Source organism: Nannospalax galili, unplaced genomic scaffold (assembly GCF_000622305.1).
Source record: "Nannospalax galili isolate Female #2095 unplaced genomic scaffold, S.galili_v1.0 scaffold471, whole genome shotgun sequence".
Taxonomy (NCBI): Eukaryota; Metazoa; Chordata; class Mammalia; order Rodentia; family Spalacidae; genus Nannospalax; species Nannospalax galili.
In genome coordinates, this window is record NW_008330333.1 from 2,316,261 (window position 1) to 2,337,641 (window position 21,381).

A 21,381-nucleotide genomic window follows, 5' to 3' on the forward strand; every position below is an offset into this window, starting at 1 on the left:
CAGGAAGGAGAAAGGAGGGAGGGACAGTCTCCCAGTGGGCAAATGACGGAGAGATTAGGAGAGGAGAGGCTTTGGGGTTGGGTATACATTTTAATGGGAAGAAAAGACCAAGACAGACTCATCTGTTCTGGCCACCAGTATCCATGGATGACCCTTACAGAAGAAATTACTCCTTGGAAACAGTGTCCTGGAAGCACTGGAAATTCTGACCCTTTCATGGGAGGTCCTGGGCCCTCCACAGAGCCAAGACCAGTAGCCTCCCTTACAGCAGGCACCAGACTGCTAAGAATTCTAAGAAACATGAACTCCTAAAATGCAGTTCTCTATGCAGCCCCTGATTGCCATTCTTCTACACTGCCTGATCCTCAGAAGGAAGAACTCTGGTTTGGCCTCTTTTCTACTTTTCTTCTGGTCCAGATGACTTGCTGGTGCTATTAGATTCCAACCCATGCCTCACAGTCTAGGTCCCCAGGACAGCTTGCTCCCAAGAAAAGCAGCTAGTTGTACTCAGAGGAAGTCCTCTAGGCAGCCTGAATCTCACCTTGCCTGCTCCATCAAAAGGCTGTTCATCTTTCTTGCTCCTATGCCCTCCAAGGTGGCAGTGTATATCTGCCATACAAAACTCTCAAGAGTTCTTTCTTTGTGCCCTCAGGTATGTCATCTCCCTAATCTCTCTCTTGGACAGTGAATACACAAATGCACGCTTACTGATGTTTGAAGATCCTGACTATCCCATGGTACATTCTGTGGATATCTACATCAAGTTCAGGTAGAAGCTGAACCTCAGACCTTGGTTGCCACCAGCTGGGGCTGGTTCTGATCCTAGGGAATTTCTCTCAGTGGGAAATGTTGGTACATCAGGGAATGGAGAAGAAAGGAAAGGGGAAGCTATGGTACTGGGAACCTAAATGGACACCTCTTCTGTCAGGTGCTCCCCCAGAGAAGTTATAGCTTCCTCCTAATCTTGGGAGAAGCTGCTGCCCAGAGAAGTCCCCAAGGACAAGGAACAAGATCTCCATTGTCCTGTCTGAAACCCAACACCTTTGTGATCTGAGTTTTCCAAGACATGCAATAGACAAAGACACACTGCAAACCAATTAACCCCCTGAGCCCTTCCAGTACATTCTTGGTATTTCCAAGAGAAGAACCTGAATATACCACCCACCTACCTTCCTCTTGGGGCCAATTAAGTGTCTGAGCTCTACAGCTGGGACATCAAAGAAATGACACTTGGGGAGGGAGATCAATGCCTTAACCTGAAATTTCTTGTTTTAGTGTTCTGGTACGCTAACCATTGTCCTACCCTTGGGGAAAACAGAGAGGAGGTTCCAGGGTCAGGCTCAAAACTCATGAAGATTCAGTCCCAAGAGATTGTCCACTTCTGAAAGTCAACCTGAGCTTGGGAGGGAGCCAATGAGGTATAGGAACAAGCAGAAAATGGTGTGTGGAAGGAGTTGACACAGACCTGAGAGCCCTTTATTACTCAGGCTTTACCACCTGCCCAGCTTATAAGGGAAAAGGGAATTCATCTGAATTTAGTTATTTGACCCCCATTGACTTAGTAGTCACTAGAATTTAGCTGCTCTCTATCCTTCTAAGACAGGACCCAGAAAAAGTAAAAGAAGCCTGGCTTGCTTCAGTCAGGCCTTCTAACTGCAGCAACAATACAAGCACACTATAATTCACAGTTTCCGCTCTCCTCCCTAGAACCTGCGCACCTTCCCTGCTTCACAGCCTCAATGAACTCCCAAATCTCCAATGTATACTGATCCTCACCAGTATGGCTCAAAGGGTTAATAAACCAGGACTTCTCAGACAGTTAGGACTCAAGCTCATTCATCAATGGAGACCCAAGAATGTCTACACACAACCTAATGCTTCTTGTAGCGATTCTTTGGGATCTCACCACACCCTGTTTTGTCACAGTTAGGAGCACCTGGATTCTTCCCAAGCCCAAGGCTACCCAGGAGACTGGGGAGCTCCTGGGTGATGGCCCGTTCGATCTTCTCCAGGAAACAACCCCCCATGTAAGAGCACTGTTGAGAGAGAAGTTTAAAATTGGAAATGGGGTTGATGCCAAAGAAGTCCTTATAGGCCTCACGGTTGGGAAGGTCAAACTTGCTGACATTGGTCTTTGCCAGGATGGTCTTAAAAATGTAGAATTTATCAGGATCTTCCACGATGTCCTTAAAGACCAGCTCTCCATCGCTAAAGAAGGTCATTTTGTCCTTGTAAGTCTGCAGATAACGGTCAACCAGAAGGGCATGAATGCGGACTCGAATGGCATGCTGGCGAATAAAAGCAATCTTGTTCTCTAACCTGTTCTCAATCACCTGGTTCAGGTCTTCCAAAAGGGAGATCTCTTCTTTGAGGAACAGTTCCCGGTGGGTGTCAGGCTTATAGTCCTGAGGCCAGAAGGAGCTGACATAAACCCGAGGGGGCTCCGTGACATTGATAAGAGGGGCCAAGCTCCAGAAGAGAGCCCCATACACCCGCATGAGCATTTGTGTGGCCAGATTGTCAGCCTTGTTTAGGATAATCCTTATCTGGGACTCACGTCCCTTCAGCTGACGGAAGAGCATCTCCAACTCCAGGCCCACATCCAGCTTGGTGGGGTCAAAGACAACAAAGATGAGGTCGGCTCTGTCGATGAACCACTGACACACATCATTGAAGGGGTATCCTTAGGGAAACAGGAATGAGAAGTCAAGCTGAGTGGGACTCACACAAATCCCTTTGTACTTCCCTTCAGTACCAAATCACTGTGGAGGCTGAACAAAGTCATACTACTGGGAATTTTCTGGAATTCTAAAGACTAGTGAAGAATGAGCATATCTCCTATTTTTTGTCAACCTTCAGTTAAGCATAGCCCGATTCCCCCATATTTTAATCTACAGTAGAATCTGAGTCTCTGGGAATAAAATATTTGTTCAAGGTAGAGCTTTTCATGCAGGGTGTGGTGGTACATTCCTGTAATCCCAGCACTCAGAGAAACTGAGGTAGGAGGATCTTCAATTCAAGGCCAGCATGGGCCACATTTAATGAGACCATGTCTCAAAAACAAAAAACAAAACAACAACAAGATAAAAAATGAGGCTGGAGAGATGATTCAGTGGTTAAGAACACATGCTGCTCTTCAGAGGACCTGAGTTTGGTTCCCAGCACCCACATAGTGGTTGACAACCTTCCAAAACTCCAGTTACAGGGGATCGAATGCCCACTTCTAGCTTTCCTGGGGCATTGCATGACATGGGTGTACTTACATACTTGCAGGCAAAACATTCATTCACATAAAAACAAAAACAATTTTAAAATTTTTTTAATTTTATGTGTATGAGTGTTTTGCCTGCATGTGTGTAAGTGCACCTATGATGTGCAATGCCCACAAAGGTCAGAACAAGGCATTAGATCCCCTGGAACTGGAGTTACAGACAGTTGTTAGCTGCCATGGCGTGAGTACTGGGAATCGAACCTGGGTCCTCTGCAAAAGCAGTCAGTGCTCTTAACTGCTGAGCCATCTCTCCAACTCCCCCACCCCCAAAAAAATATTTTAAAAAGACAAAAAACAAGTGGAAAAATTTCAAAGGTCTAAAAGGATCTAGGGCAATGACAAAGATATTGAAAGAGGGAAGTCAGGGAGCCAGGGAATGAGAGAGGATATGTGGTTTAAGGAAAAGAAATGTGAATCCAGTGTCAAGACCTGGGCTGGCATTTGGGGCCTGCCATGGGCCAGCTGTGGAGGGGGGGTGACTGCTCTTAAACTCTTGTTCATAAAATATTGATCACAATAATATCAAAGTTGATGTAAAGATCACTGTGTTGTAAAATGGGAGTACACCTAACTAAAGCTGCCAGTCAAACAGGTTCTCAATATATTTTTTTTATTTTTTTACTTGTTTCCCCAATTTTCTTATTTTCAAAATGAGGAAATAAGGAATACCAATCTTTTTACCTTATCTGCCTTTAATAAGTACTTCATGAGCATGCCTTTAATCCCAGAACTTGGAAGGCAGAGGCAGGCAAATCTCTATGAGTTCAAGGCCAGTCTGGTCTACAGAGTGAATTCCAGGCCAGCTGGGACTACAAGGAGACCCTGTCTCAAAAAGACAAAAAAAAAAAGTTATCTGATACATAATAGGGGTATAATAAGGTTAAATTATCATTTTAAGTGGTGTTACTACTAATAAATCAGGGTCTAGGGGCTGGAGAGATGGCTCAGTGGTTAAGAAAACTGGTTGCTCTTGCAGAAGACCCGGGTTTGAATCCCAGCACCCACATGGCAGCTACAAACCGTCCTGAACTCCAGTTCCAGGGGAATCCAAAGCCCTCTTCTGACCTCCAGGGCATTGCACGACATGGGTGCATCTACCTACCTGCAGGCAATACACGCATACACATAAAACAAAAATAATAAATTTTTTTAAATCAGGGTCTAGCTACAACCCAAATATGAATCATAGCCATGAATTGATATTTGCCATTTAGTCACATATTCCTATGACTGTCCTGTTTAGGATACATCAATGTATATAGCCTTGTATCATGACAGTTTTCAATGGCTTATGGCATAGCCTCATGCTTACCAGGCTCAGAATGGCAATCCCTTGCCACCTGAAGGCAAGCAGGGTGGAAAGCCTGATAAAGGTTTAGGTTAAAGCAGGCCCAACAAAGCAGATATTAGGAGTAAAATGAGATGAAGACCAGGTTCAACCAAAAGTAAGCCCAAGTCCAAGACCCAGGCTAACCAGAATTCAAATATATCTCATGAAGATCCAACTAGCCCAAGCCCTTCACTACTCAAGACAGACTGGGTATCCTAAAGACAACTTGCCCCCACCTTGGACCTCTCCAATATCTTACAGAAAAGACTAGTACTCCCCCTGGGAAAATACTGGCCATTTCCAAAGTGAATCAGCCCTTCAGGAGGCAGAGAACTTGGCACTCCAAACCCCAAGTGGTACCACAGTGACAGGATTGGAGGTAAAGAATCCATCTTCTGAAGCTGGACATGGTAATGGATGTCATTAATCTCACCATTAGGGAGGCAAAGGCAGGTAGGTCTCTGTGAGATCAAGGCAAGCTTGTGAGTTCTAGGCCAGCTGGGGCTACAGGGAGACCCTGTCTCAAACAACAACAACAAAAAAAATGCATCTTCTGATCTTAGATAACACTGCCCTGCCTGCCCCTCGCTGTTGATCATATTTTCTAAGACAGAGTTCTTGCTATTCAGAAATGGATGCTGGGACTGGAGAGTTGGCTCAGCGGTTAAGAGCACTAACTGCTCTTGCAGAGGACCCGGGTTCAATTCCCAGCACCCACATGACAGCTACGAATTGTCCTTAACTTCAGTTCCAGGGGAATCCGAAGCCCTCTTCTGACCTCCGTGGCATTGCACGATACGGTGCACTCATATACATGCAGGCAATACACTCATACATGTAAAATAAAAATAATAAATAAAATATTTTAAAAAAAGAAATGGATGCTAAATTACATCTTTGTGTGTGTGTGTGTGTGTGTGTGTGTGTGTGTGTGTAGGTATGCAGGTAAGCATGCACACGAGTGTGCATACAGAGGCACAAGGAGGATGACAGGTATCTTCCTCTATTGCTTTCCACCTTATACTTTTAAGACAAAGTCTCTCAATTAACCAGAAACTCATCATTTTACTACACTGGCTGGCCAGCGAGCTCTAGGGATCTGCCTGTCTCTGCCCCACAACACTGGGGTTACATGTACACACACCTATGCCTGACTTTTTATGTGGGATGTTGAGGATTCAAACTCAGGTCCTCATAGTTGCAGAGCAAGTGCTCTTACCCACTGTGTGTTCATTTCCTCAGCCCCCTAAATTACCTCTTTCTTGTTGCTTGCGATTCTCAATGATGCCTGGTGTATCCACAAAAGTGACTCGTTCTAGAAGTTTGTGGGGAACCTCAATGCCAATCAGCTTCTCCAGAAAATTCTGACCAAACTTTTCCAAGGGTGAGAAGGACCGAGCACTGTCAGCAGCCATGACAATGCCCTCAATGGTTTTCAGCTTGGGCCCATGCATGAGGACAGTGAACTCAGAGGTGGTGGGCTCAGCACCTGCATGATATGGTGAGATGTGGAAAAACATCAGTCATTGCAAAACTGACTACTAAAGAGATGTTGACAAGCATGGTGTCTTGGAAAGGATTTGCCACAAGGATAACAGTTTTGCTGGCTTTTTGCTTTTTTAAATATTTTATTTATTATTTTATGTGTATGAGTGTAGTGCCTGCATATAGGTAAATGCACCTGTGTCGTGAAATGTCCATGGAGAACAGAAGAGGCTGTTGGATCCCCTGAAACTAGAGTTACAGACAGTTGTTAGCTGCCATGTGGGTGCTGGGAATCGAATCTGCGTCTTCTGCAAGAACAGTGGTTTGTTTTTTGGTTTTTTTTTTTTGGTCTTTTTGAGACAGGGTCTTCCTGTAGCTTCAGCGGTCCTGGAACTCACTATGTAGACCAGGCTGGCCTTGAACTCACAGAGATCCGCCTGCCTCTGCCTCCCGAGTGCTGGGATTAAAGGTGTGCGCCACCACGCCCAGCCTTTGCTTTTTAATTACACTAAAATGCATTATACTAAAATACTAACATAAACCACCATTTTAATAATCTTTAAATGTACAGTTGAGTGGCATTAAGTATATTGGCATTATTGTCCAACAAGTTACCTCCACTCTCCATTTCCAGAACTTTATCATCTCCCCATGCTGAAACTCTGTTTCCATTAAACACTACCTCTCCATCTTCATCACCTGACAACCTCTGTCCTCTTTCTGTCTCTATGAATTTTCCCTACTGTGATACCGCATATGAGTAGAATAATATAATAGTTGTCCTTTTGTTCCTGGCTTGTTTTACTTAGCATATTGTTTTCAAGGTTTATCCACGTTGTAGCAAAGATATGCCTAATGCATTCTAGCAGCATGTATTATTCATTTCTGTCTCTCTGTGTATGCCTGTGTGCACATGTGCATAATGTGTGAGTTTTTGTCTGTATGTGAGTGCTGGCACATATCTGTCACTACATAAATGTGCCACAGCACAGGGGTAGAGGTCAGAGGACAATCTTAGTGTCAGTCCTCACCTTCCACTTATTTGAGACAGGGTGTCTCTTGTTCACTGCTGCATAAGCCAGGCAAGATGGCCTACAAGCTTCTAGGGACTTTCCTGTCTCCTTCCATCTCCCCATAGAAGCACTGGGATTACAGAGACATGTGCTATTGTGTCCAGCTTTTACATGGGTTCTGGGAATCTGAATTCAAGTTCTCAGGTTTGTGTAGCTAGCACTTTACCACTGAGCCATCTCCCCAGTTCTGTGCCATTCCTTTTTTTTTAATGTTATTTGTTTTTAATTTTATGTGTATGCATGTATTGCCTGTATGTAGGTAAGTGCACCCATGTCGTGCAATGCCCGCGGAGGTCAGAAGAGGCTGTTGGATCCCCTGGAACTGGAGTTATAGACAGTTGTTGGCTGCCATGTGTGTGCTGGGATTCGAACCCAGGTCTTCTGCAAGAACAACCAGTGTTCTTAACCACTGAGCCATCTCTCCAGCCCCCTGTATCATTCCTTTCTAAAGCTAACATTCCACTGTATGTACAGACATTAGCTATCCATTCATCCATCAGTGGACATTTGAGTTGTTTCTACTTAGTGGATTTTGTGACTAATGCTGCTAGGAATGTAGTGAAGCTACTGACTTCTTGCATGTGGTTTTCATTATTATTAAAGGCTTCAAATATTGTAATTGTTCATCGTGCTTTCACAATTGACATTCAATTGGGAAGTGACATTTTCACAATTGACATATTAGGAATCACCCCACCTAATAAAATTTCACACCTGTGTAGAGCTGGTAGCGAGTATCTTCCAACCCAAGGAGGTAGTTTATCATGGTGGATTTACCAACACTCCACGGTCCCAGGAACAACACCATTGGCTTGGAAGTAATCTCTCCATCTGTGGACAACAGGAATTAGAAACAGAAGTGAACTAACAACAGTTCTTCCTATAGGAGCAGTACTGTTCTTCAAAGCACTCTGCATCACCCACTGACATCCAGTTTGGTTGTGGGATTCTATGTAGATCAAACAGTATGCAGCTGTCAGTGGCACTGTTCTTGCTCTACAAAAAGCACTTACTCAGAAAATGCCAGAAATTATTGTTTTGACCTTTTCTAGGTCCTTGGCACATCTGCCTGCACCTGCACCAGGAGGATCTAAGTGAATTCATTAATACACACTGGCTCAGCACTCATGCTGGGTACAGTCTCCTGGCTAAATCTGGAGAAGAGTGGTCCATAAAAAAGGAGGATGTAGCTTCCACATGGAGAGAAGTTGAATTTTGCTGCCTGGATCAATAACAGAGAAGAAAGGACATAGACGAAGCATACACAATGTTGGACTATCTGAACTTTAGGTCCTCCCTGTGCACAGCTCTGCAGCTTTCCTCTTCACTGTGACTCTTCAAATATCCACCTCAAACTCATATTAGTCTTATATATTCCCCTGCAAAGTCCATGACAAATTTTACAGTGTCTGAGACCAAACACTGAAAACAGAATCCTTAGGTTCTTGGCTCCATCACCAAGGTTCTCCCAGAGGCCATGCTGGACGGCGTACCCTGCCTGGGCTACTCAACCTGAAAAAAAACAGATTCTCTAGTGTTTTCAAAAGTAAGGATAGGGGCCTAGCAAGGATAGCTCAATGGCAGAACACTTGTATAGCATGTGTGAGGCCCTGGGTTCAATCCCTAGTACTACAAAAATATAAAACAAAAACAGGGACAAGGAGAGGAGGTATGAGCCTTTGGACAAGGGATGTGATCTGTCTTATTGTCAGTTATTTTCTGAGCTGCCAACACTAAATAATTGAGCACGTGAGTGCACCAGACCTTTGTCTTCCTAAGCCTACTGATGGTCCTCAAAATATAGGCCACTTTTCAAATTTCTCTTTCATGTATGTCTTAGACTTTTGTATAATGCTTTGACTCAAAAGTCAGAAGTAGGTCAGGTATGGTTGTGCACACCTTCATCCCAGTACTCAGGAGGCAGAGGCAGGTGAATCTCTGTCAACTCAAGGGCAGTTTGGTTTACATAGAAAGTTCCAGACCAGCCAGGGTTACACAATGAGACTCTGTCTCAAAGAAAAAAACATCAAATCATAAGTACAAAAAGACTCAGTCTGTCTGGACTATAACATCCTCTCTCTGATAGGTAACCAGTGCTAATTTCTCTTCAATTTTTTTTTTCTTTTGAGATCAGGTCTTTCTATGTTGCCCAGGCTGGTCTCAAAGTCCTGGGCTCAAATGATTCTCCTTCCTCAGCCTCCAGAGTAGCTGGAACTAAACATATGTGTCACTACATTGGATACCAGTGCTCGTTTCTGATATATTGTTTCAACTATCTTAATATACATGCAATGTTATAGATACCATTTTCTTCATCTTTTCTGTACAAAAAGTACAATATATTTCCATTTCTGAGCCTGGCTTTTTGATGTACTGATTTTGCTTCACCCCAGTGAAGTCATAAATGGTGAGCACATATGCATTGCCTAAAATCATACCATGGCCTGGCCCCTTCCTCCTGCCTGTAAATACACAGGAGAGGCCCTCATCTGGTCTGCCAGTGGGATGGATAAGCAGGCTAAGAGGGTGGCAGGTATGCCCAGTTATAGCTAGAGAGTTCACAAAAAGCCAATCCTGGACCAGCATGTCAGGACTGCCAGGTGCTTCTGTTCTAACTCTCCACAGCAGGGGGCCTCATGGGCATATGTGGGAGGCTAGCAATGAGCCTGAGGAATAGGAGGTCATACAGGAAACTGGCAAAGGATTAAGACAGAGAAGCCAAATCCACAAAGGGAGGTCAGGAACCAGGAACATGGGCCCTCCTTGCAAAGCACCAATCCTGGGGCAGCTGGCAAGCTCCTAGCCATGAGGCTTGAAGTCTGGAGTTTCCCTAGGGGACTATGCTACTCTTGGTGTTAGAGTGGAGAAAGAAGGTAAGTACAGAAGATGAAAGCCATTTGGAGACAGACTCTGTAACCTCTTACATCAGGTCTGCCTGTCTTCTAAAAAGCAGAAGAGGACAATGAGCTCTTAGGCTTTAAAAACTGTATAAGAACTCATAAAATAAGGTATTCCCTGGAAAAAGAAACAGAGAGTCACAGTCCTGATGGCTGCTATGTGGCCAGGGCAATCAGTACTTCTTGGGCACTGGGTTCTTCTTTCCACAAAGTAGGAATAGATACACCCTGAGATCCCCTATCTATGACAGCCATTGGGATAATATGAAAATAGCCAAGTAACACAGGGCAAGATCTGTGATGTCACTCACAATTAAAACAAGGGCTGGGGGTATAACTCAGTGGTAGAGCACTTGCCTAGGATGCTCAAGGCCCTGGGTTCCATCCCCAGAACTGAAAAGAAAAACAAACATTATGAAAGCTTTAAATAACAGTAGCTGGGGGGTAGGTCAGTGATAGAGTACTTTCTTAGCATGTCTGAAGCCCAGAGCTATATTCACAGCACTGCACTGCAAAGATGAGCAATACTGCTTAGAATAGTAAATTGTTCTTGTGAGTACAAATTGTAATATTTGAAGGAAATTTGGTAACAATGATCAAAATGTCTGATTCACCAGGACATAGTGGCACATGCCTTTAATCCTAGGACTCACTCAGAAGACAGAGGCAGGCCAATTTCTGTGTGTTTGAGGCCAGCCTGCTCTACATAGTAAGCTCCAGGCCACCTAGAGCTACATCCAGAGACCCTGGCTCAAAAAAAATTTTTTTTAATTATTTAATAACCACATGATTAGAAGCATTTCATTACAGCATTAACATATTCAATAACAATTTCCAGAGCAAAGATGCTTCTCTTTCAAAATTAGCTGTAAATTTTGAGGTTCACAGTTAAATTAATACAGTTATACAATATACAATATTGAACTCAGTATAACCCTTATAAGACATAAAATTGAATGAGGTTTTAACTGTGACCCTCAAAATTTACAGCCAATTTTGAAAGAGAAGCATCTTTCAAAAGTGGCTATAAAATTTTAGGTTCACAGTTGAATTAATACAGTTATACAATATTGAACTCAGTATAACCCTTATAAGACATAAAATTGAATGAGGTTTTAACTGTGACCCTCAAAATTTACATAGTTAAAAATTAATGAACAAGAAATTAAAGAGACTGCGCTGCAATTAAGTTCAAAAAAAATTTTAATGGTTAATTCTAATGTTCTGCTTAAAAAGAAAAACAAGGTCTACAAATATATGTGTAGTGTTTGGATGTTTTTATTTTGTATTGAGACAGGGTTTCACTCTCAAGCCTAAGCTGGCCTACAACTCATTCTGGAGCCCAGCTGGCCTTAAATTCTCAGTCATCCTCCTGCCTCAGCTTTCTAAGTGATAGAATTATAGGAATGAACCACCATGCCTCACTTTGGAACATTTTTTTAAAAATTAACATTTATTTATTTCATAGGTGTTTGCATGATGTGTCTGTATATGTGTGGGCAAGCATAGCCATAGCATACATGTGGAGGTCAAAGGACAACTTGCAAGAGTAGTTCTCTCTTTCTACCATGTGGGTTCCAGGGATTGAACCCAGGTCATCAGTCTTAGTAGCAAGTGCCTTTACCCACTGAGCTATCTCACTAGCCCCTGGAACATTTTTTTAAAGATGGGAAATGGAAAGCACCTATTATCCCTCAGGAATTGGAGCTGTTGTACAGAGCCTGATACAGTCACAGAAGACAGGACCATGTGGCCTGAAGAAAAGATAAAGAAGAGCTGCACAGGTATACACATAAATGTACATGTATATAGATACATATATAAACACATGTGCATATTTGGCATACTATGACCCCATGTATGAAAAGAAAAAGACATGTCTATGTTCATAGATGCAGAGTAAATGTCTGGAAGCATCTGTCACATCCTTGTACAATTCTGAGCACTATGACAAGAAACTGTGACAATGGATAACTCTGGGCATAGAATTAAATAAGGTGGAGATCAAGAAAGGGATTTTTCTTTTATTTGGGTGTGTATCATTTTGTTGTAACAGGGTCTTGCCATGTAGTAGCCTGGAGCTCACTATGTAGCCTAGACTGGCCTCAGACTTACAATCCTCCGGCATCTGTCTCCCAAGTGCTAGGATTATAGGCGTGTGCTACCATGACTAGCTTTATTTTTCAAATTATATTATTCTGCATTATTTGAAAAAATTGAAATAAGTATGTCTTACATTTATTATTTTGAAATCAATTTCTAAAAGAATCCCCGGCTGGAGCTGGAGAGATGACTCAGCAGTTAAGAACACTGGTTGTTCTTGCGGAAGACCTGGATTGGAATCCCCGCACCCACATGGCAGCTAACAACTGTCCATAACTCCAGTCCCAGGGGATCCAACAGCCTCTTCTGACCTCCGCAGGCATTGCATAACACGGGTTCACTTACCTACATGCAGGCAATACACACATAAAATAAAAATAATAAATTAAAAAAAAAATTAAAGTTAAAAAAAAAAGAATCCACAGCCCTATCTGGGTGTGGTAGCACATGTATTTAATCCTAGCACTTAGAAAGCTGAGACAAGAGGTTCTCAAGTTCAAGAAGTTCAAGGCCAGCCTGAGCTGCTACGTAGTAAGAGCTTGTCTCAAAAACGAAAACAAAAACAAACAAAAAAAAAAACAGGCCCAAGGGAAGCTGCTCTGGAGGAATAATGAGGCAGAGAGGAATCCAAACCAAAAGGGCTCAGACACCATCCCCATGTAAATAGGGGGCTCTCCTGAACCCAGAAGGGATCAGATACCACTACCTGAATCAGAAGTGCTTAGTAATGAAATGCTTTCTGTCAAACAGAGTACTGAGCACTCTGTGAAAGGGTACTTCCCAGAATTGAGTTTCTCTTCTGTTCTACTCCTCAGGAAAGCTCAGCCCCCGGAGTCCTAATGTATATCATACATGGAGCTTGTGAACAACCAGGGAAGTGTGAGTAGGTCAAAGGTGCAGTGCCCAATTCTGGGTCGTGGTGCTATACCTGTGATTTCATGCTGTCGAAGTTCATTGTATTTATAAGACTGCTCCAGGGGCTTGATGGATGTGTGGTAGATCTTTCGAAGTCGCTGTAGCACCGCTGGGGACAGAGAGGAGCAAAAAGAGAGCATCAGCCCAGGCTGCTCCTCACTGTGAAACAATCTCCTACCCCAAGAGATTCTATCCCAGCCTGGGGAGGAACAAGAGCCATTGACAGCCCACAGACTGATCTGCCTGTGTTTGGGAAGAAGCTGGTCCCTAGCCTACCCTCAGACTTCTCAGCCCAAAAGCATTTGTTACCCAACCTACAAAGCCTCCAGAGCTATTAAAACAACAACAACAACAACAACAACAAAACACTAATTCTTGGGGAGGGATATGGCTCAGTTAGTATAAGCTTGCCTAGCATGCACAAAGCCCTAAATTCAATCCTTACCACCATTTCATTAAAAAGGTGTGGTGGTGCGTGCCTGCAATCTCCATTAGAGAGGTAGAGGCAGGAGGATCAGGAGCTTAAGGTTATCCTCTACTACATAGGAAGTCTGAAGCCAACCTGGGCTATATGAGACACTATCTCAAAAAATTAAACTCCTAATACTGGGGCTAGAGAGATGGCTCAGTGGTTAAGAGCACTTAGTGCTCTTGCTGAGGACCCAAGTTTGGTTCTCAGCACCCACACCAGGCAGCTCACAATGCCTGTAACTTCAGTTCTAGGGATCTGATACCTCTGGCCTCTGTAGGCACTGAACTCACATGAACATACTCACACACAGACACATACACATAATTTCAAATAGTAAAAATAAATACTCCCGGGGCTGGAGAGATAGCTCAGTGGTTAAGAACCTGACTGTTCTTGCAGAAGACCCAGGTTCAAATCCCAGCACCCACATGACAGCTAACAACGGTCCATAACTCCAGTTCCAGGGACTCTGACAATCTCTCCTTACCATCTCACACAAGTTCAAAGGTCAGGAAGGCCAAGCAACTGGTTCAGGATTACACAATCAGGAACACAATGTCTGGATTTCACCCCACACTGGCTTACTCATATATCTATAACTTCTTCCATCAATCTAAGTGAACACCATCAGAGAAAAAAAGGATCACTATGACAGGAAAAAGGAGTTAAGGGATATGGGGAATGCAAGAAAAGCAAGGGTAAAAGCTCAAGGCAAGTCCCAGGAATATAAATCCAATCAAGAAGGGAAACTTATGGTACTTCTTTGGTGGAACGATATCTGTTCAGGATATAAATCAGATACATGTATACCATTTTTATAACAGTATCGTTTACAATATCCAAAAGCTGGAAATAACCCAAATGTCTATCAACAGATGAATGGATAAGCAAAATGTAGTCTATGCAGACAGTGGACTATTATGAAGCCATAAAAATAAATGAGACTGGGCTGGAGAGATGGCTCAGCGGTTAAGAACACTGGCTGTTCTTGCAGAAGACCTGGGTTCGAATCCCAGCACCCACATGGCAGCTTACAACTGACCGCAACTCCAGTCCCAGGGGATTCAATGGCCTCTTCTGACCTCCGCGGGCATTGTACGACATGGGTGCATTTACCTACATGCAGGCAATACACATAGACACATAAAATAAAAATAATAAATAAAATATATATTTTGGGGGGGTCTTTTTGAGACAGGGTCTCCCTTTAGCCCCAGCTGTCCTAGAACTCACTATGTAGACCAGGCTAGCCTTGAACTCACAGAGATCCGCCTGCCTCTGCCTCCCAAGTGCTGGGATTAAAGGCATGTGCCACCATGCCCAGCCAATAAATAAAATATTTTAAATAAATAAATAAATAAATACTCTCTTCCATCCTTAACTAATAGTGTGTCTGGAAACATTAAGTTGGTCTATAGCCTAACTGAAAACTGTTTCCTTGAGAGACAAGAATCCCATCTCTTTGTCTCTGTTTGTGCTACCCTGGGCCAAGGCAGTAACAAGGCTAGGCGTCCAGTGGGCCCTCAGCATGACCTCCCTTGTCCTCACTTATCATTGCAAATCCAGTGCTCCTGGGAGGATTCAGAAACCTGGGAAACCAGAAACCTGGGGTACAACTGAGAGCTACAGCGTGTGCAGCAGGAGATGTGAGTGTGGAAGCAAAAACCTGACTAGGCCTTGCTCTGCCACATCTGCTGTGCCAAGAGCAAATCGCTATAGTACTCTGAGCTTGGCTAGCTAATCAGTTAAGAGAGGATAACAAGCCCCACTGAAATCTTAGGTCATTAGAAGAATGAGATTTTACAAAACAGACATAAAAGAGCTTTGTAAACTAAAAATCAAAACAAATGGGATGAATTCTTATTAACTGTCCTCCCTTCCAGAGCACAGGGGCCAGTGCAACCTACAGGTGGCAGCCCTGGAATTCACCTCTGCTCTGACACTGGTCCCTCTACTTGTCCCTCCTCTCTACCCCATTCCCTGAAAGTCTTGGCCTTATTCACAAAGCTACCTCACACAGTTCTCTGTCTCCAGAGTTCTATTCCCTGTAGTCCCATCTGGCCTCAGAGATAACAGACCTCTGGTTCCCTGGATCCCAGTTCTCTGAGACTCTACCTGACTGCCAGCTACAGGGCTGTCCTAGCCCAGCTCCATTCCCCAGGTACCTGAGTAATCATCAGCTGGCTTTTCCTCATTCAGCATCAGGGTTTTCTCAATGTGGGAGCGGTCCCTCAGTGGGGCTTCTTCATTCACATCCTCTGTGTCTTCTGGGGACAGAAGCAGACAATGGGAAGTCAGGGCAAAGCTAAGCCAGTTTAGCTCTAAGTGTCACAAAGATGGACCAAGGATAAAACTCAAGTAGGTGCTGAGCAAAGTTGCCAAGTTGAATGGATCTGAATTCTGGAATTTGAAAATGTAAACTTAACTTTAAGGGCCATGATTTGTGCATGTGTTCATGTGTATGCAAGTGCACGTGTGTGCAATAGTATGTGTGTAAGTACCTATGGAGGCCAGAGGTCAACCTCAGATGTCATTCTTCACCTTTTTCTTTAGTCTTTTGACAAGGTCTCTCACTGGAACTTGGAGCTCACCAATTAGGATAGACTGGCTGGCCAGTGAACCCCAAAGATCTATCTCTGCTCCCCAGTGCTGGAATTGTAAGTGCACACCACCACACCTAGCTTTATTTTTTTTTTTGTCTTTTTTTTTTTGAGACAGGGTCTCCCTGTAGCCCCAGCTGTCCTGGAACTCACTATGTAGACCAGGCTGGCCTTGAACTCACAGAGATCCACCTGCCTCTGCCTCCCAAGTGCTGGGATCAAAGGTGTGCACCACCATGCCCTTGCTTTTTTATGTGGGTTCTGAGGATCAATCTCCAATTCCCACACTTGTGCAGCAAGCATTTTACCAACTGAACTATCACCTTAGCCCTGTCTATTTATTCAATAAAAATATATTGAGTGAGCATGGAAATTGGTGGCACACATCTGTAGTCTTAGAACTTAAGAGGCCAAGACAAGAGAATTACAAGTTTCAGGCCAGCCTGGGCTACACAGCAAGACCTTGTTTCAAAAAAAAAGAAAAAAAAATGTGTTGAGCACCTATCATATAACAAGTGCCAAGTACTACATTGGCAACACAGTAGCATCCACATAGGCACAGCTTCTGCCCTTAGGGAGTTGCCCTACAGCTTATTGGGAGAGAGTTGATAAATGATCTTTAAAATAGGTGATAATTCATGGCAGCTAACAACTGTCAGTAACTCCAGTTCCAGGGGATCTGCCAGCCTCTTCTGTCCTCTGTGGGCATTGCATGACACAGGTGTACTTACCCACATGCAGGCAATACACACATACACTTAAAAAATAAAATAGGTAATAATTTTGAGCAATGAGAAGGCTACAGCAGCTCTGAGTGCCTAAGATGACAGGGCTGAGACTACTTCCTGAACTGAGCTCCTGATCAGGAGTCAGGAGCATAGTTTTATTTCTTTTCTCTTTTATTTTTATTTTATGTGTATGAGTGTTTTTGCCTGTGTGTACATAAGTACACCATGTGTGTGCAGTGCCCACAGAGGCCAGAAGAGGGTGTTAGCTCCCCTGGAATTGGAGTTACAGGCAGTTGTTAGCCACCATGTGGGTGATAGGAAGTGAATCTGGGTCCTCTGTCCAGTGCTCTTAACTGCTGAGCCATCTCTCCAGCCCAGGAGCATAGTTTTCTCTGATGGGCCACATAGCAAGCAGGAAGAGGTGTGGCCAGGCACAGAGATGGAGGACTGGGTGCTCCAGGAGCTAACTAGACATCCTAAAAGACTACCTCAAAGGTTTGCATTTTATTCCAGGGTAATGGGAGCCACTGAGCGATTACACAAATGTAATCAACTGAATGAGCATCTTATCAGGATGACAGTGATGGGGCTGATGGGAGAATGGGTGGTAGAAGGAACTGCTGCTGGTGGGAAGTGAAGAGGAGGGTAGCTGACTTGTTGACCAAGCAAACAAGGTGTCCAGGCCTCTAAGGCTATCCATTTCTAGCCAGGATGCCTATTCAGAGGATCTTAGATTAGGAGAGTATACACTTAGGCCTGTGGGATAGAGGGAGGCCAGTATCAGTGTGCCTCATACATCTCAGGGAATCAAACCAAGGTAGTCCAGATCCAAAATAGGGAGGACAGGGAAAGGGAAAGAGCTTAGAGCTTACAGAGAGCACAAGTTCATAAAGAATATGTACATTAAGTTCTGCAAGAAGCTGCATATAATGATGCGTGCCTGTAATTCCATAGCATTCTGGAGGCTGAGGCAGGAAGATCAGGAGCTCAAGGCCACTTTTTGACTATTACATAACAAGTTCAAGGTCAGCCGGGAATACATAAACCCCTGTCCCAAAGGGGTAAAATGACTTTAAGGAATCTGAGGGGAAGCCAGCTGGGAAAGTGACATGACCCCAGCTTCTGCCCTTAATCCAGCTTCTGTTCTGTCCACACATGTACTACATGAGGTCTACAGATCCTGACCATGCCTCCCCTAATGCTGCCCAATAGTTCAGCCCTTTCCCCCACTCCCCTATCCTCTGAGGGCTGTTCTGCTCTAGAGGAACATTTGAAGGATATTGGTAGTTGCAGTCAGCCTGTTCTCATACCACAACCCTAACCCTTTGATCCCAATTTTTTACACCTCTTATGGGAAGTCTTCAAGAGAAGACACTGGTCCTGGCCCACAACATAGGTACCCTATGGTTCCCAAGTTGCCCTACCAACTCCCTATACCTCCCTCTACCAGCCAATCTTAGGGTTCTAAACCTGCCATCAGTCTCCTTGTTCCCCTGTCCTTAAGACTAGTCCATATTTTAAAACACCTAGCAGCCCTAAAGAAGAGCCTCCTAGGTCCTGACTCAGAAATAGCCAGGTCCCTTTGGACCCTCTGCTAGAGTCCTCCACATTGAACTAAGTGGCTAAGGAGCTGCCTAAGTGGACTCCCTGGGCTCTGCCTGGCAAACCCAGAACTAACCAGAGGCTCGCCCACCCACCCTGTCCCGTAACATACAAGACTTCCATGAGGAATATGGCTGCCTATGGTTCTGGGGTTGCTGTAAGGAATTAATTCCTACCCTGAGGAGCAATTACAGGATTCCCTCTCCCTTGTTGTCCCTCTTTGGGCTCCTCTGCCTCTGTGTCCTGGGTCTTGCCACCCTCAGACCCTGTGTTCAAATCTTCCACATCAAGCTGGGCCCCTTCCTCATGTTCTTTCTGTGGCTCCCCAGCATCCCCAGAGGTGCCTCCCTCTTCTTCTGCACTAGCTCCATCGCCGCTGTCTTCTCCAGACTCTTCGGATGAAACTCCTTCCTCCTCACTTGCACTTTCTTTACCACTCTCTTCTTCAGAGGCCTCATCCAGGCCATCTTCAGGCATCCCTGGCACCTGGCCCTCGGGAGGGTGATCTTCCTCTGTCTCCCCAGCCCTGGAACTCTGAGCACCCCCAGACTCTTCACTGGCCTCTGTGGCTGAGCCAGCCCCCTGGCCTAAGCTGGGCTGCCCCTGGGCCTCAGCCTCCTCCCCAACTTCTATATCTACCTCAGCCTTTGATTCTTCTCCAGCAGATATGGCATCAGCAGCTGTATCTAGCTCTGTGGACTGGCGATCCGGTCCGGGGCTGGCCTCACCATCTGTGGGAGAGGCACGGACCTGGAGTTGGTCTACTGCCCCTTCCTCACCTTCTTCCTCTACCTCTACTCCAGGAGACCCAGTGTCAGAGGCTGCATCAAGCTCTGTGTGATGGTGGTCAGGATCTGGGATGGCTTCATCATCTGACTGCAAGGCATTATCCTGTGGCTGGGGCTGGTCCTCCATTCCCTCCCTGGCTCCTACAGCCAGGTCAGCCTCTGACTTATCTCCAGCAAATGTGGCATCCTGAACTCCATCTAGCTCTGTGGGCTGTTGATCAGGCACTCTGCTGCCCTCACCTTCTTCCTCCAGCATGTAGACCTCTTTACCCTCTATGCAAGGAGAGGCCTGGGTGGCTTCAGGTTCTGCTGATCCTGCTGCTGCTACTTGCACAGGGATATCTCCTAGGATCCCCTGGGCTTCCTTAGGGACCTCACTACTCTCCTTCCTACCCACTGCCCCCTCTGTTGGGAGCCCCAGCTCAGCCTCCTCCTGACTTAGCTCACCCCCAGCACTAAACTCTAGCCTCTCCTCCTCCACTGGCCCCTCAACCCCTCCTGAAGGAAGGGTGTCTGCTCCTGGTGGACCCTCCCCTTCCACCCCAGGCCCCAAAGCATCCCCAGGTAGAGCTGACTGTGCAGCTGAGGTATTGAACAGGCTGGCTTCAGGCTCGGAGCCCTGGCCGGTGACAGTGGAAGGGGCCCCTGCAGTGGTCTGCTCCAAGCTCTCAGCCTCCCTGCCGTCTGGGTAGTGAAGGAGCAGGCTCTTGTCTCCAGGGGCCGCATCTGCATAAAGCGCCCTTTCTTTCTCCTCTAGACTCGTGTCTCCAGCAGAGAAATGATTCTCCAACAAATTGTCAACATCTTCCGTGCCACCCGAAGCAGGGACTTGCAGTTCTAAATGATTAGAACATGATTGGTCAGTTATGAACTCTGTGAGGGCTGGCACTTGCTCTGCTTCTCAAGTGTCTACATCAATCTAGCTCTGTCTCCCGGGAGCATGGCCTGTCCCTGGTGTCCAGTGTTACACTTCTCACCCTGGGTCTTCTCAATTGCCTGCTTCCCTCCCAGGCTATGGAGACCACAGACTAGGGAGTTAAAGGACTGACCTGCTGTCCATGACTGAGAGAGTTAGTGGCTGTACTAACCTGAGAGTCTCCAAACCCTGACCCTGACCTTCAAGTCTTCCCACTAGTTCCTGATGAGTACATATGGATGGAAACTTGGGTGAGCCCTTCCAGTCCTTCCTCAACTTTGCAAAGGGCACGTGCCACCTGGCTTCCGAGGAGATGCTTCCAGGACAGGACAAATGCTCGAGCATTCCATTCCTTCTCAGTTCCTAGAGTCATTAACCAGAATGCTTTTTATATTGCTATCAGCAAAGGGGTGAAAACAGGTGTTTGCAGGCCAGATAATCTTATGTTACAAGGCAAAGTACTTAGGAGATTACTTGTGGCTCTCAGCCCTATTAAGTCACACATCTAGCCCTGTCCCCTTAAGGGCAGGTATTTGCTGGCCTCCCTACCTCAGAATAGAGGGAACAGTACCTGAGGAGGAGATATCCAAAACGGGCAGGGCCTTGGCATCCCTGTGGCCTCAGCCAACCCCTTATGGAGGGATACCTTTCTAAGGGCCTGCAGTTTTACCCAAAGAACAGAGGGCACAGGAAGAACACAGCAGGAGAGCAACCAGGGAAACAGTCTGTGCCAGAGACTGCCACCAAGGGTCAAGTTGGGTATTTTTGGAAAATGGGGTGGGAAGTGAGGCTTTTATCTATCTCTTCTGCCTCTCCCTCCTGGACTGGGATCTGTTAAGGAGGAGGCCTTCAGGGTAGACTGTGCAAGCTTGTGGGAAGGGATGGACCCCAGGTTCCCTGCTTTGGTGTGGCTGAGATAGCCCCTTGATTCTGAAGACCTCTTTCTCTACTTTTCTATTGTGCAAAGACACCCTCTCCCAGGCAAAGCCTGGTGCTCCCAATTCTGCCTTCTATGAAGTAAAGCCTTTCTTTCTTGGGGTACACCCCATCCACCCCACCCGTGCTTGCCAGTTCTCAGAAAGTAGGGGCAGTCTGCATCAACCAGGAATGGGTGTTTTCTCACTAGTTCCCACAGGCTGGGAAGCTCTGGGGCATTTTAGTATAAAGGAGCCCTATATACAAATGTATAAAACTTTACCCC

General features: G+C 45.3%; 1 protein-coding gene across 1 annotated transcript in view; it reads right to left on the bottom strand.

Moving 5' to 3' along the window:
• Nucleotides 1–412: 412 nt before the first annotated feature.
• The window catches only part of Srl (sarcalumenin), a 48,388-nt gene continuing 27,419 nt past the window's right edge, over nt 413–21,381 (bottom strand). Inside the window, exons 2-6 of the mRNA XM_008846254.1 lie at nt 15,712–15,813; nt 13,088–13,183; nt 7,874–7,990; nt 5,857–6,090; nt 413–2,683 (exon numbers count right to left, since the gene is read on the bottom strand). Coding sequence (XP_008844476.1) covers nt 1,872–2,683; nt 5,857–6,090; nt 7,874–7,990; nt 13,088–13,183; nt 15,712–15,813 — 1,361 coding nt within the window. The 3' untranslated portion in view covers nt 413–1,871. The remainder of the gene's footprint in view (nt 2,684–5,856; nt 6,091–7,873; nt 7,991–13,087; nt 13,184–15,711; nt 15,814–21,381) is intronic.